Source organism: Oncorhynchus kisutch, linkage group LG14, assembly GCF_002021735.2.
Source record: "Oncorhynchus kisutch isolate 150728-3 linkage group LG14, Okis_V2, whole genome shotgun sequence".
NCBI lineage: Eukaryota > Metazoa > Chordata > Actinopteri > Salmoniformes > Salmonidae > Oncorhynchus > Oncorhynchus kisutch.
In genome coordinates this window covers 43,770,016-43,785,838 of record NC_034187.2, presented here as the reverse complement: position 1 = coordinate 43,785,838, position 15,823 = coordinate 43,770,016, and the positions used below count along the sequence as shown (strand labels likewise).

Here is a 15,823-nt window from a genome sequence, read left to right as displayed (position 1 = left end):
ATTTGTTCTTAACTGACTTGCCTAGTTAAATAAAGAATTTTTATTTTTATTTTTTTATGTAGCCTTTATTCATTTCTACTAGGCACAGAATTATCTGAAACAAAAACAAAACTAACAGCAAATGCATCCAACAAACGTGTAGTCACAAGCTTGATGAAGCCATTGCATGTTATGAATGTGGGAGCGGAATACTTAACCTTTTACTACTTTAATACACATGCAAGTGAATTTGTCCCAATAGTTTTGCCCCCCCCCCTAAAATGGGGGGGGGGGCTATGTACAAAAAGTGCTGTCATTTCTAAACGGTTCCCCCCAATATGAAAATACCTTCAAATGAAAACTGACAGTCTGCACTTTAACTTCATAGTCAGTGTTTGATTTTAAGTATAGAGCCAAACAAAAATGCTTCACTGTCCCAATAACTACGGAGTGCACTGTAATTCATATCATAGGCCTAATAGTACTGTAGAGCTCTTTTTACTTGCACACAATATAGCTGGATCGCCCAGTCCTGCCCCTAGGGGTCTACCACCCTGCAGCACCCCAACCCATCACACCCCACTCAACTTTAGGATCTTAGTGAAACATGAATTATCGGTTTCAGGTGTGTTAGGCCAAGGCCAGAGTAACAACCAACAGTGCGGCAGACCACCCCGGGCCAGGACTGAGAGCCCAGCAGCTAGGGATTGCCCAAACAGGTATCCCCCCTGACATGGGAATCTTTTCAATACAGACTCTTGCCGACGAAGTTCATATGAATGTAAGTTATTTGCATATAGCTTCATATTGGTTAATTCTGATACTTGGGTATCATTATCTTCATCTACATAGGGGGGTAAAAACCAGGAAATAGGTTGACTGCTATAGACGGGTTAGCTGACAGTGTCACAAAAACGATGCTCACGCTTCAAATGGGGCAGAGGTCTGTGTGTTGTTGTAATTCTGATGGCCGGAGAGCTAGCAACAATGTCAAGAAGCTGCCATGTGGGAAATTGTAGGTGGCTTGATTCAGCTAGTTTTATATTGTTATTGTACCATGTCTTGTCTTAAGGTGATTTGACTGATGTCACGTCTCCGCTAATTTGGCTAAAATCCACCGGAAATTAACAACTTTAACAATGTATTTGAGCAACAACAAGTGCTCATTGTGAAAATGTATTAATGTTTTCAGTAAACATTGGAAACTAAATATAGCTTATATGTTGTCAACAATCTAAGCCAACCCCGTCTGTTTTGCCCCTTAGTTAAGCACACGTTGGATTTGTTGCTAAACAACCAACCTGTCTATGTTAAAGGCCCAGTGGAGTCAAAAACTGGATTTCTGTGTGTTTTATATACACTGAGTATACAAAACATTAAAAACACCTGCCCTTTCCATGACATAGACTGACCAGGTGAATCCAGGTGAAAGCTATGATTCCATATTGATGTTACTTGTTAAATCCACTTCAATCAGTGTAGATGAAGGGGAGAAGGCAGGATTTTTGAAGCCTTGAGACCATTGAGACATAGATTGTGTATGTGTGCCATTGAATGGTCAAGACAAAAGATTTAAGTACCTTTGAATGGGATCTGGTGGTAGGTGCCAGGAGCACCGGTTTGTGTCAAGAACTGCAAAGCTGCAGGGTTTTTCACACTAAATAGTTTCCCATGTGTATCAAGAATGGTCCACCACCCAAAAGACATCCAGCCAACATGACACAACTGTGGGAAGAATTGGAGTCAACATGGACCAGCATCCCTGTGGAACGTTTTAGACACCTTGTAGACACCATGCCCAGATGAATTGTGGCTGTTCTGAGGGCAAAAGGGACTGCAACTCAATATTAGTTAATATTAGTTAATAGACCAGTAATAAAGAGAATTCCAAGCCTCTCTGCCAGTAAGAGCTAGTTTTATGTTTCCCCCTCCCCACTCAAACCACTCCCAGACAGTCCTAGCAGAATTCTTGCTTCAGAAATTACTATTTGCTAAGAACACATTTAGTTTATTTTTGACCATTTTAATTGAAAACAATCACCGTAAGGTACAGACCTGGAATAACTATAATTTTAACTATGCTTTGTGGAAAGTAACTATTTTTTTGAGGGAACAAATAGTTACTTTGGAGGTGACTACAAATATTTGTTTAAAGATCCCAAAAAACCATTACTTTTCAAAACTACCTTGAATACAGATCTCAGAAAGTGACTACTTTTCAGAAACTACTGGATTGGCTGCCTTCAACAAATGGCAGGGTTCTATCTGGAACTGAATTCATGAAGATAGAAATAGAATGAAATAAGCACACACAATCACCTATACCAGGACTCTCTAACCCTGTTCCAGAAGAGCTTACCGTCCTGTAGGTTTTCACCTATACTATTTAGATCTATCCGACAGTCCTATTTGATCTACAGAATACATTTCTAGCTGAACATTATGTAAATGTCCATTCTCCTAAATGTCCATTGCCCAAGGTGTACATAATAAAGTCAAAACAATTAACCAATTTTGTACAGATAAGTATAAATAAATTGTGCCGCTCAACTACTGTAAGACTCGAAAATCGAAAGCTGCAATGCATTTTATGATGCCTGAAAATACTGCAGAGAAATTCAAAGCCATTTGCAAACAGCTTAGCGAAAACAACTTTGAACCTCATTGTCCATCCAGTGTTCTTGTTTCCAACATATTCTATACCATCTTTAAAGGGAAAGTTTACTCAGAATACAAACTAACATGATTTTCCACCTACCTTGGCTATTGTTGATTCAATGATATTTAATTTCCGTTCGACACTTAATAGACATATTTTGTTACAGTTAGCATTCTCAGTAACACTTAACAATAAACACTTCTTGTGCCTGTGTAATAAAACTGTAATTACTTATGGAGCAACATTTTATTAGCATGTTGTTACGTAATACTAGTCATTGCATTTTAATTGCATGGCAATGAGTTTTCTTAACTACTGTACAAAAGGGATAGTGACTTTCTTATTCCACTTATGTAATAAATTAATTATTATGCAATTATAAAGCTATTTCCAAAGTCCTATGTAACAACAATGTTGCTTTTGTAATAATCACAAAGTTACTACACATGTACTGTATAAGAACTGGATGTAAAGTGACCAAAAAGTGTTAAACAAATCAAAATATATTTTATATGTGAGATTCTTCAAAGTAGCCACCCTTTGCCTTAATGACAGCATTGCAAACTCTTTGCATTCTCTCAACCAGCTTCATGAGGTAGTCACCTGGAAATCAATTAACAGGTGTGCCTTGTTAAAAGTTCAATTGTGGAATTTCTTTCCTTTTTAATGTGTTTGAGCCAGTCAGTTGTGTTGTGACAAGGTAGGGGTGGTATACAGAAGATAGCCCTATTTGGAAAAAGTCCATATTATTGCAAGAACAGCTCAAATAAGCAAAGAGAAACGACAGTCCATCATTATTTGAAGACATGAAGGTCAGTCAATCCGGAAAAGTTCAAGAACTTTGAAAGTTTCTTTGAAGAATCTCAAATATAAATATATTTAGATTTGTTTAACACTTTTTTATTTACTACATGATTCCATATGTGTTATTTCATAGTTTGATGTATTCACTATTATTCTGCAATGTAGAAAATAGTAAAAATTAGAAAAACCCTTGAATGAGTATGTGTGTCAAAACTTTTGACAGGTACTGTAAGTCCCTAAGATAAACCAACGAGACAAAATACACGATTACCTTGACTATACTCCTGGAAAACGTCAGTCATTGTTGCGTGCTGTTTAACATTTCTCTAGTTCTCTAAAAGGAGCCAATTCCAGCTTACAATGTTAATTTATGCAGTAGAGGTTGGAACTCGGTGAAACGAGCTACATTGACATTCTCTGGAGGCAAATTGGAGCGTTTTGCACTTCAAAACTGTCCGCCCTGCTCCATTTGATCCATAAAAGAGACCTACCGTTACACACGTGGTTATGGACTAATCCGGTAGGTGGCGCACTTACTTTGTTTGAGGTAAAAGCAAGTGTGCCTTTTTTATAATATGTGTGGAGTGAGAGTAAATAGACTGCCTGGGTAACTGTGTGTGGGTCTGTGTGTTAGGTTAGTGTGCGTGTCACGAGAGGAGAATGGAGAGAGGAGAGAGTGTCTTTATGTGTGGGAGTGGAGAACATTGTTCTAACTTGAGATTCAGAGATAAAAATGTATAATCTTCCCTCTCAGACTGCTTTTCTGTATATTACAAATACAGCGCCTACGCCTGAGACACTCACAACTATACGACAACAGATGGACACTTACAGTCAGTTGGAGTAGGAAGGTCTGACAATGTTCTTGAGTTTCCATTGGACGGGGTGGTTGTTTTAATGTTCTGATTGGTTGGTTTCAATGGCAGTTTAGTGGTGCCGGTTACCGTTGGAGGAAATTCACCATTGGCTGAGGAGAAAAACAGACAAATAACAACTTAGTGACATTCTTTGCTTACCATGCCTTTGCACAGCTCTCTAAATTTCCAAACAGTTGGAGATAAGCATGGTTGTGTTCATTAGGGACCATAAACCAAAGAAAGCAAACTGAGACAGATGGGGACTACCTGTACTTGTCCAATAAGAAACACTCATTTTCATTTCCGTTGTTAAACATTTTAAACATTTGTAGTTTTGAGCCCTAATGAACATGGCCCAGGTTTAAGCTTGGTGAATACTTGGCTGGATAACTCCAATCTGAAGTTGCATGGTGTTGGTTTGTCCAATAGGGGGCACTCTTACCTCAAGACCAATAGAGTTGGATATAGTTGTGGTGGTGGGAAAGGTTGGGGGTGCTTAAATCCAACTCCTTCCCATCTTCCTCCATCCCTAGTTGGGTAAGTACATTGGATCCGGGGCTTTCATACCACCAGCTCAACCCAATAAAGCATATAGACAGACCAACCACCTCAACCTACCCCAAGGCCTTAGATCATAAAGCTCACAAGTGCCTTGATCTTTTCCCCCTCAATTTCTAACCTAGAAATACATCTCCCAGGTAAAAGGGATGTTGATTAGGTATTGCTACTCTGGACATTAAGTACTAGACCTTGCAGAGGCTGTGAATTGGGCCTGTGAGGAGGGCTATGATGATATGGGACTGCATACTGGACTTCTGGTTAAAACCCACACAGACTAGGGTGCAGTGGGAAAAAGAATAACACTCTTCCCAATAATCAGCTGCAAGGGCCAGGTGTAAATCCCAGTCTCTGATTGGTCTGTTCCCCAATCAGCAGCAGAGAAACTGGAAAGGCAAGATAGAAATAGCCAATCTGATTGTAAGAGGTGTGACGTTCCTCAAGAAACTATACAACGAACCAATCGTACAAAAAAGGTAAAAAAAACGTATGATCATTGAGTCACTATCAAAATGCTGATATAGTGATTGCAATTTCACGGTATTGTTACCAGCAGTGGAAACCAATGTGGTTAATAGTGTTCTAAACCATTGAAATTCTCCATTAAAAAAGTTTGAAGAACAGCTCCCAAGAACACAATGTCAGTGTCAGTTGTGAGACTGTGTCAGACTATTGTCGGAATCCTTGTCATATCCACGTGAGATCCATTCAAATGTTAATAGCCAGGTTATATGATACCTGCCTTTGTCACTCACATGTGAACATAATCTTTGAGCAACTGTGACATTTTGTCCATTAAAGGGACTGTCAGATGTCTAAATGAGAATTTCGTGAGTATTCCGGATGTCTCACCTTTGCAAATTTCTCACAAATCCATTAATTTCCACTGAAAAGCCACAAAATGTTGTTTGACCATGATCAGAAATTTAAAAAACTCAGTTAGTAGACAAATGTCCTGTAAATTGTCAAATGACATTTTATTTGTCACATGTGCCGAATACAATAGGTGTAGACCTTACCGTGAAATGTTTCTTACAAGCCCTTAACCAACAATGCAGTTAAGAAAAATAATTGTAAAGCAAAAAAAATAGACAAGTCCAATTTAAGAATATTTACTAAATTAACTAAAGTAAAAAATAAAAGAGCAACAATAAAATAACAATAACTAAGCTATATAGAGGGGGTACCAGTACCAAGTCAATGTGCGGGGCTACTGGTTAGTTGAGGTTATTGAGGTAATACAGTGCCTTGCGAAAGTATTCGGCCCCCTTGAACTTTGCGACCTTTTGCCACATTTCAGGCTTCAAACATAAAGACATAAAACTGTATTTTTTTGTGAAGAATCAACAACAAGTGGGACACAATCATGAAGTGGAACAACATTTATTGGATATTTCAAACTTTTTTAACAAATCAAAAACTGAAAAATTGGGCGTGCAAAATTATTCAGCCCCTTTACTTTCAGTGCAGCAAACTCTCTCCAGAAGTTCAGTGAGGTTCTCTGAATGATCCAATGTTGACCTAAATGACTAATGATGATAAATACAATCCACCTGTGTGTAATCAAGTCTCCGTATAAATGCATCTGCACTGTGATAGTCTCAGAGGTCCGTTAAAAGCGCAGAGAGCATCATGAAGAACAAGGAACACACCAGGCAGGTCCGAGATACTGTTGTGTAGAAGTTTAAAGCCGGATTTGGATACAAAAATATTTCCCAAGCTTTAAACATCCCAAGGAGCACTGTGCAAGCGATAATATTGAAATGGAAGGAGTATCAGACCACTGCAAATCTACCAAGACCTGGCCGTCCCTCTAAACTTTCAGCTCATACAAGGAGAAGACTGATCAGAGATGCAGCCAAGAGGCCCATGATCACTCTGGATGAACTGCAGAGATCTACAGCTGAGGTGGGAGACTCTGTCCATAGGACAACAATCAGTCGTATATTGCACAAATCTGGCCTTTATGGAAGAGTGGCAAGAAGAAAGCCATTTCTTAAAGATATCCATAAAAAGTGTCGTTTAAAGTTTGCCACAAGCCACCTGGGAGACACACCAAACATGTGGAAGAAGGTGCTCTGGTCAGATGAAACCAAAATTGAACTTTTTGGCAACAATGCAAAACGTTATGTTTGGCGTAAAGGCAACACAGCTCATCACCCTGAACACACCATCCCCACTGTCAAACATGGTGGTGGCAGCATCATGGTTTGGGCCTGCTTTTCTTCAGCAGGGACAGGGAAGATGGTTAAAATTGATGGGAAGATGGATGGAGCCAAATACAGGACCATTCTGGAAGAAAACCTGACAGAGTCTGCAAAAGACCTGAGACTGGGACGGAGATTTGTCTTCCAACAAGGCAATGATCCAAAACATAAAGCAAAATCTACAATGGAATGGTTCAAAAATAAACATATCCAGGTGTTAGAATGGCCAAGTCAAAGTCCAGACCTGAATCCAATCGAGAATCTGTGGAAAGAACTGAAAACTGCTGTTCACAAATGCTCTCCATCCAACCTCACTGAGCTCGAGCTGTTTTGCAAGGAGGAATGGGAAAGAAATTCAGTCTCTCGATGTGCAAAACTGATAGAGACATACCCCAAGCGACTTACAACTGTAATCGCAGCAAAAGATGGCGCTACAAAGTATTAACCTAAGGGGGCTGAATAATTTTGCACGCCCAATTTTTCAGTTTTTGATTTGTTAAAAAAGCTTGAAATATCCAATAAATGTCGTTCCACCTCATGATTGTGTCCCACTTGTTGTTGATTCTTCACAAAAAAATACAGTTTTATATCTTTATGTTTGAAGCCTGAAATGTGGCAAAAGGTCGCAAAGTTCAAGGGGGCCGAATACTTTCGCAAGGCACTGTATGTACATGTAGGGTAAAGTGACTATGCATAGATAATAGATGATAAACAGTGAGTAGCAGCACTGTCTGCTCCTGGATGCCCACCACTTCTAGTAAACCCTGAAAAGGGCAGGACATCTCTAACCAACATCTCCAATTTTGTCTCATTGACTGAACTCCAGGTTAGCTGACTCCTGACTCCAAATAGCTTTTGTAGAAGTCCTTAGCCTAGGGGTTCACATACTTTTTCCAACCTACACTGTGAATATTTTAATTATGTATTCAATAGGTGCTTCTACACCTGCATTGCTTGCTGTTTGGGGTTTTAGGCTGGGTTTCTGTACAGCACTTTGAGATATCAGCTGATGTAAGAAGGGCTATATAAATAAATTTGATTTGATTTGATTTGAATATAGACAAGAAAAATACAATAAGTTGTGTTATTAGTTTAAGCACACTGTGTTTGTCCATTGTTGTGACTTAGATCAAAATCAGATCAAATTTTATGACAAATGTATGCAGAAATCCAGGTAATTCCAAAGGGTTCACATACTTTTTCTTGCCACTGTATGTGGTTATTATTTGACGACCCTGCTGTTCATCTATGAAGGTTAGAACAACTTGAAGAACGATCTGGCCTTAATGGCCATGTACTCTTATAATCTTTATCAGGATACTATACTCTAGGGAGTATATACTCTAGAGTAATACTCTAGGGAGTAGTTCCTAGCCACCGTGCTTCTATAGCTGCATTGCTTATTCGTTGGGGTTTTATGCAGGGTTTCTGTATAAGCACTTTGTGACAACTGCTGTAAAAAGGACTTAATAAATAAACTTGATTGATTGTCCTTCAGGAGACCAGTGTCCATCGTCATCAACTCACCAATGGGTTATAGTATACTGCTAAAAAGGGTGCTTTGCAGGTCTAGATAGAGCCTTTTCCAGGGCCATATATGAAGCTAGCCCTAGAACCCTTTTTGGTTCTATTTCACACCTTTTCTTCTAGCAGTGAAGCCACTGCTAGAGTAGTGGGCATTTTGTTCTATATTAAATGTCTTGCAGAGTTAAAAACTGGAACGAGCTCATGATATCAAAACATTTTCTGCTTTGGCTCAAGATGGTCAATCAGTTGCCTTATAAAATGAAGAATGAAGTAGGGCTGGCCCTTTCTTCCAACATAATGCCACTAATTTAGACAACTTCCTTTAAAGGTGGTCCTTTGTATTACTTCCCACCGAGCAGCTTCTGAAAGAACAGCGCCTTTCTGTTCCAGATACATAATCTATCCATCTCTGGAAAATGCATTGAGGACTCTGTTTGGGACTAGCTCATCTGAATATCAAGTTGAGAGCCAACTGCATGTTTCTTAATTATGATGACAGGCCCCATTTGTTCCCCACATCATGTCGGCTTGCCAGCTCTTGCCGGCTCGCCAAAAAAACAGATAATCCACTTTTCCTCCGCGCATCGTTCCACAGACATTATGGGACATTGTAAAAAATGGCTACCTTTCATTTTTGTCTCTTTAATAATCTCCTAAAAACACCCTCCCCCCTCGGTTCCCCTGACCTGGCTCTGCCATCACTACCTCCTCGAGCTGAACTGCTCTCGTTCATCATAATATGGCAAGGGGCTCCCGCCATGGCTGTGTGCGGTACGTACCGCTTCGAGTACAGTACATGCCTTTCGGTCTTAGCCATGCACTGACTGTAAAATTCTACTCAAGACCCAAACCCTGATGGAAAAAATGGGAAAGACATCCATTTTGATTGTCAGGTCAACACAAACAGTTAATATTTAAGATAATATTTTTAGTAATATCGACAACATAGTGATTTTATGCTTAATTATTGGCCTCATTTTTTTTGGTTTGGTCATTAAGAGGCCGAAGCAAAAAAAACGAGGCCAATAAATTAAGAGGCCGAAGCCAAACAAAGTCTTGAGGGGTGGCTTAATGTGGGTGTCTCTTGTGTTTGTGTGATTGCACGTGGCAAGCGTTTGTACATTCACTCTGTCAAAACAGTACACAATTACACGAAAACACCCTTTTAGATAACTTGAAACAGCTTAACTAGGTCTTGTGTCTTGAAGTCACCTAGGCAAGCTAGTGCTAGCCAACTTATTTTGCCAATTACCTTCAGCCGGCCCGTGTGGGACTTGTGGCAAAGTTGGTTTGACATTGGATAGCCTATCCCTGGGGCTAGTAAGAGACTGTCAATAAATTACACAATGTAAATGGAACAATATATATTTTAGCTGTCTCATTAAATGTGTTCAGTATTTGTTTGAGGTTTTTAAGTCATTGAAATTTGGAGCTATTGACCTTTTAAAATACACTACTTGACCAAAGTATGTGGACACCTGCTCGATGAAAATCTCATTCCAAAAACAAAATGGACATCAAAATGAAGATGATCCCCCCCCCCCTTTTCTGCTATAACAGCCTCCACTCTTCTGGAAAGATGTTGGAACATTGCTGTGGGACTTGCTTCTATTCAGTCACAAGATAATTAGTAAGATCAGGCACTGATGTTGGCAGATCAGGCCTGGCTTGCAGTTGGTGTTAAATTTAATCTCAAAGGTGTTCGATGGGGTTGAGGGCAGGGCTTTGTGCAGGCCAGTCAAGTTCTTCCACATAGATCTCGACAAACCATTTCTGTATGGACCTTTCTCTGTGCACGGGAACATTGGCATGAGAGCAGGATTGAAATAAACCCTACCCACTGTTATGGTACCCTTCTTTGTGTGACATACCATTTTTTCCTATCATGACGTAAATCTCAGTTTTGGATGAGACTGACTTTATGACCAAAATGATCTTATTTACACATATAGGCTGTTTTGTGTTGCTTTTGTGCTTGTCTTTCTTGCACTAACACTTGCAGTCATCTTTTCTTAATATTTTGCTGATAGTTGGTTTTTTTAAGGAAAGTTTTACTTGCAATGTCTGTGAAATGTGGTTTCTTACCAACTTAGTTGATTGCACTGACTGAGTCGCTCTGGATAAGAGTGTCTGTTAAATGACCAAAATATACATGTATTAAATCAAATTAAATGTTATTGGTAACATACACATGGTTTGCAAATGTTAATGCGAGTGTAGCGAAATTCTTGTGCTTCTAGTTCCAACCATGCAGTTATATCTAACAAGTAATCTAACAATTTCAAAACAACTACCTTATACACACAAGTGTAAAGGAATGAATAAGATGTAATGTGTAATGTAATGTGATATTACTAGCATGAATCTTTTAAAAAGTCAATTTTTTACTACAATATTTAAAAGATTAGGTTTCTGTAAATGTAATATCCCGATGCTTTGATATGGGCCCATATCATAATCAATCTACCGGGTGGTGGTCTGCATATAAAACACCTCACTGCAACTTTGACGGAGAGGCAGAACTCATGTACAGTTGAAGTCAGAGGTTTACATACACCTTAGCAAAATATATTGAAAATCATATTTTCTCACAATTCCTGACATTTATTCCTAGTAAAAATTCCCTGTCTTAGGTCAGTTAGGATCACCACTTTATTTTAAGAATGTAAAACATCAGAATAATAGTAGAGAAAATTATTTATTTCAGCTTTTATTTCTTTCATCACATTCCCAGTGGGTCAGAAGTTTAAATACACTCAATTAGTATTTGGTAGCATTGCCTTTAAATTGTTTAACTTGGGTCAAACGTTTCGGGTAGCCTTCCACAAGCTTCCCACAATAAGTATACTGCATTTTGGCCCATTCCTCCTGACAGAGCTGGTGTAACTGAGTCAGGTTTGTAGGCCTCCTTGCTAGCTCACGCTTTTTTCATTTTCTATAGGGTGGAGGTCAGGGCTTTGTGATTGGCCACTCCAATACCTTGACTTTGTTGTCCTTAAGTCATTTTGTAACAACTTTGGAAGTATGCTTGGGGTGATTATCCATTTGGAAGACCCATTTGTGATCAAGCTTTAACTTCCTGACTGATGTCTTGAGATGTTGCTTCAATATAGGCACATAATTTTCCATCCTCATGATGCCATCTATTTTGTGAAGTGCACCAGTCCCTCCTGCAGCAAAGCATCCCCACAACATGATGCTGCCACCTCCGTGCTTCACGGTTGAGATGGTGTTCTTCAGATTGCGAGCATCCCCCTTTTCCCTCCAAACATAACGATGGTCGATCTTTGTCCTCATCAAAGAGTACGATCTTTGTCCTCATGTGCAGTTGCAAACCGTAGTCTGGCCTTTTTATGGTGGGTTTGGAGCAGTGGCTTCTTTCTTGCTGAGCGGCCTTTCAGGTTATCTCGATATAGGACTCGTTTTACTGTGAAAATAGATACCACTGGGACTCAGTGGGCATACTCTGGAGCAGTGTAAAGCTGCAGGCCAGGACAATGGCAACCTGACCTAAACCCACCGGAGACTGCTGGGGCGGAGCTTGATTTGCCACAATCTAACAAATGTTAGGAGAACATTATGAGGAAATTTTTTATAAAACCTAAAGAAATAAGATTTTGTTATCAAAAACATTCTTTGAATGTTATCATCCCAATGTTAGCTAAAACCCTAACCAGAACTTAATGGGAATCTTAACTAATCTTCTGGGAATGTTCCTGGTTTGTTGGGTGACAATCTCACTGAGTGTCGAATTCAAAGCAGGCAGATGAACCAGTGAAACGACCCCCCAGAGTGTCACGTTCTGACCTTTATTTCCTTTGTTTTGTATTTATTTAGTATGGTCAGGACGTGAGTTGGGTGGGCAGTATATGTTTGTTTTTCTATGATTTGGGGATTTGTATGTTTCGGCCTAGTATGGTTCTCCAACAGAGGCAGGTGTCATTAGTTGTCTCTGATTGAGAATCATACTTAGGTAGCCTGGGTTGCACTGTTTGTTTGTGGGTGATTGTCTAGGTTGATTGCTTGAGTCATCACAGAGTCATTTAGCTTCACGGTCGTTATTTGTTTATTGTTTTTGTATTCAGTGTTTTCTTTAATTAAATATCAAGATGAACACAAACCACGCCGCGTTTTGGTCCGCCTTTCCTTCAACAGAAGAACACCGTGACACAGAGCCTAATTATGTCTCTGTCTGTAATTGAGTTTAGTCGGTTAAATTCCACCCGTTTCGCCTTAATGACTGTCCCTCTTCCAAGCGGCAACAGCTTCAGAGCTCCCCAGCTTGCTATTCTGGGCACAGTCACAGATTATCTATTTTATTGACCAGATACTCAAGTGGCCGCACTAACAATGAAAATACATTTCTTAAAATTGGAAGGTAGTCAGGAGGAGGCAAGATCAGGTGAGACCAGTTCAAACAGGTACTTCAGAGCGTGAGGGAGAGAGTGAGGGATATACAGCATATTTTCTGCTGATTAGAGACGTGAGTATCATGTGTTGCTGTTTCTCCTCTGATTTTTTTCCATCTCAATTACCATATGGATAAAGCGGGAAAGGTCAGCCAAGTCTTGACCTTTAAGAATATATATATATATATATATATATATATATATATAGCCAGTCAAAAGTTTGGACACACCTACTCATTCAAGGGTTTTTCTAAATTTTTACTATTTTCTACATTATAGAATAATAGTGAAGACATCAAAACTATGAAATAACACATATGGAATCATGTAGTAACCAAAAAAGTGTTAAACAAATAAAAAACATTTTCAATGCACCTGTACTGACCTCCAGAAGGCGAGGTCAGTACAGGTGCATCAAAGCTGGGACCGAGAGACTGAAAAACAGCTTCTATCTCAAGGCCATCAGACTGTTAAACAGCCACCACTAACATTGAGTGGCTACTGCCAACACACTGTCAATGCCACTGACTCTACTCCAACCACTTTAATCATGGGAATTGATGGGAAATGATGTAAATATATCACTAGCCACTTTAAACAATGCTACCTTATATAATGTTACTTACCCTACATTATTCATCTCATATGCATACGTAGATACTGTACTCTATATCATCGACTGCATCCTTATGTAATACATGTATCACTAGCCACTTTAACTATGCCACTTGGTTTACATACTCATCTCATATGTATATACTGTACTCGATATCATCTACTGTATCTTGCCTATGCTGCTCTGTACCATCACTCATTCATATATCCTTATGTACATATTCTTTATCCCCTTACACTGTGTATAAGACAGTATTTTTTTTTGTTTTTTTTTTGGAATTGTTAGTTAGATTACTTGTTCGTTATTACTGCATTGTCGGAACATGCACAAGCATTTCGCTACACTCGCATTAACATCTGCTAACCATGTGTATGTGACAAATACATTTGATTTGATTTGATTTGATTTGAGCTTCATAAGGCAGTCACCTGGAATGTAGTTAAATTAATAGATGTGCCTTATTAAAAGTTAATTTGTGTAATTTATTTACTTCTTAATAATGTGTTTGAGCCAATCAGTTGTGTCGTGACAAGGTAGGGGTGGTATACAGAAGTTAGCCCTATTTGGTCTTCTGATTTGGTTTAAGCATTGTTGTGGACTTAGAACATCAAAGTTGGTTGTGTTTCTATTTCTAATGTGTGATTTTGAGAGTGAAAACCTTAATTATGGCAAATAATGTATTTGCTGGCAATAAATGTATTGGCTGGTAAAAACTACCTCCCAGTGGCTGGTGGACTATTTTTTTAGGCCCTGTTCATAAACTACCTCATTAGCTATCAAGCTAACAATCTGGTTACTTTACCAGAGTATCTAAACATTTGGAGGCCCAGAAAAAAATGAAAAGGGACAACTTCTTTAGAAGATCAATGGTCATAGCAATGAATGAATGACTGATTTCTTGCATGTTGTCACTCACAAACTTGACACTCTTAAAGAGTGTACAATGTTCTTATGCACGACACAGTGCCTGGACACAGCTCTTAGCTGTGGTATATTGGCCCGAGGTGCCTTATTGCTATTATAAATTGGTTACCAAAGTAATTAGAGCAGTAAAAATAAATGTTTTGTCGTACCTAGCATTCAGGGATCGAACCACCCAGTTTCTAATCATTTTTAGAGCATGTGTGCTTCAAAAGTAGCTAGAATTCATATAGGCCAATTATGCTACATCTCAATCAATGAAACACCAGTGGTACCAATGACATTTTTTAATTTAGAACCTTGACTACAATTGAAAAATTGAAACAGGCCAAAAATGTTTAAGTGTTTTAAGAGAGTTGGGCCGGAAACTAAAGTTACGAATCCCATGCTGACTAGGTGAAAAATCTTAGCCCTAGTCGCTCAGGATAAGAGTATCTGCTAAATGATGTAAACATTTAAAATGACTTTCTAATTTCTATTTCATGTTTGACATTGCAAATAAGAATCTGTTCTTAAATCACTTTATGGGTTAAATCGTCTACTACTATTGACAGTCTGAAATTGTTGTTTTACAACCCTAAACAACAATACTTACAGGCCAGGAAGCAGTCCATACTGAAGGAGATGTTATCCAGACAAATCGCTGATCCTGGACCTGATCCATTGTCAGTACTGAACTGGAGCCAGAACCTGAGGAGAAACACAATATGATCTCATTCAACTCTAGTATGAGATGAAGATGAAGTATGCCTGCTCCCAATGCAGATTCAAGTCTAGGACAAGATAAAGAGTATGTTAAATGAGTGTAGATATCCTTGCAAAAAGTTTCTTGAGCTTAATGATATCCCTGTCTTATCCTTCTCATCCTCGACTCAAGTTTTCTACTGGAATTAGTACATAAAGGAGTTCAAACATGACATAACTAAAATATTCTACGAGCACAACTACATACTTCAAAAGTAACATTATTGATCGCAATGAATTTTTCTGCCAGTACTAGAACATGTCATAAAGACCTCATGTAGAGAATGAGTGACTTCTGCCCTTACTAAAGTGTTCTATTAGAAACGACAAATAGACAGAACACTGATGCATGGCCTCAAAGACCAGTTTACATTACTGGACGAGGATCTTTTTCAAGTCATAGTGAATTTCAGGTAGCTACTGTTCTTTTCCCTTCAATTTGCTCATGCTATTTAGTGTGCAATGGTGAGACAAAGGGAACAGAAAAAAGATACATGACAGACTACTGTAGAGAGACAACTTTGTTACTTTACTTTGTTACA

At 38.9% G+C, this 15,823-nt stretch overlaps 1 protein-coding gene across 1 annotated transcript in view; it reads right to left on the bottom strand.

Annotated features, from left to right (window-relative positions):
• Positions 1 to 15,823, bottom strand: part of ros1 (c-ros oncogene 1, receptor tyrosine kinase) — a 142,643-nt gene that overhangs the window by 77,689 nt on the left and 49,131 nt on the right. Inside the window, exons 6-7 of the mRNA XM_020470344.2 lie at positions 15,133 to 15,227; positions 4,275 to 4,409 (exon numbers count right to left, since the gene is read on the bottom strand). Of these exons, the coding sequence (XP_020325933.2) occupies positions 4,275 to 4,409; positions 15,133 to 15,227 (230 nt within the window). The remainder of the gene's footprint in view (positions 1 to 4,274; positions 4,410 to 15,132; positions 15,228 to 15,823) is intronic.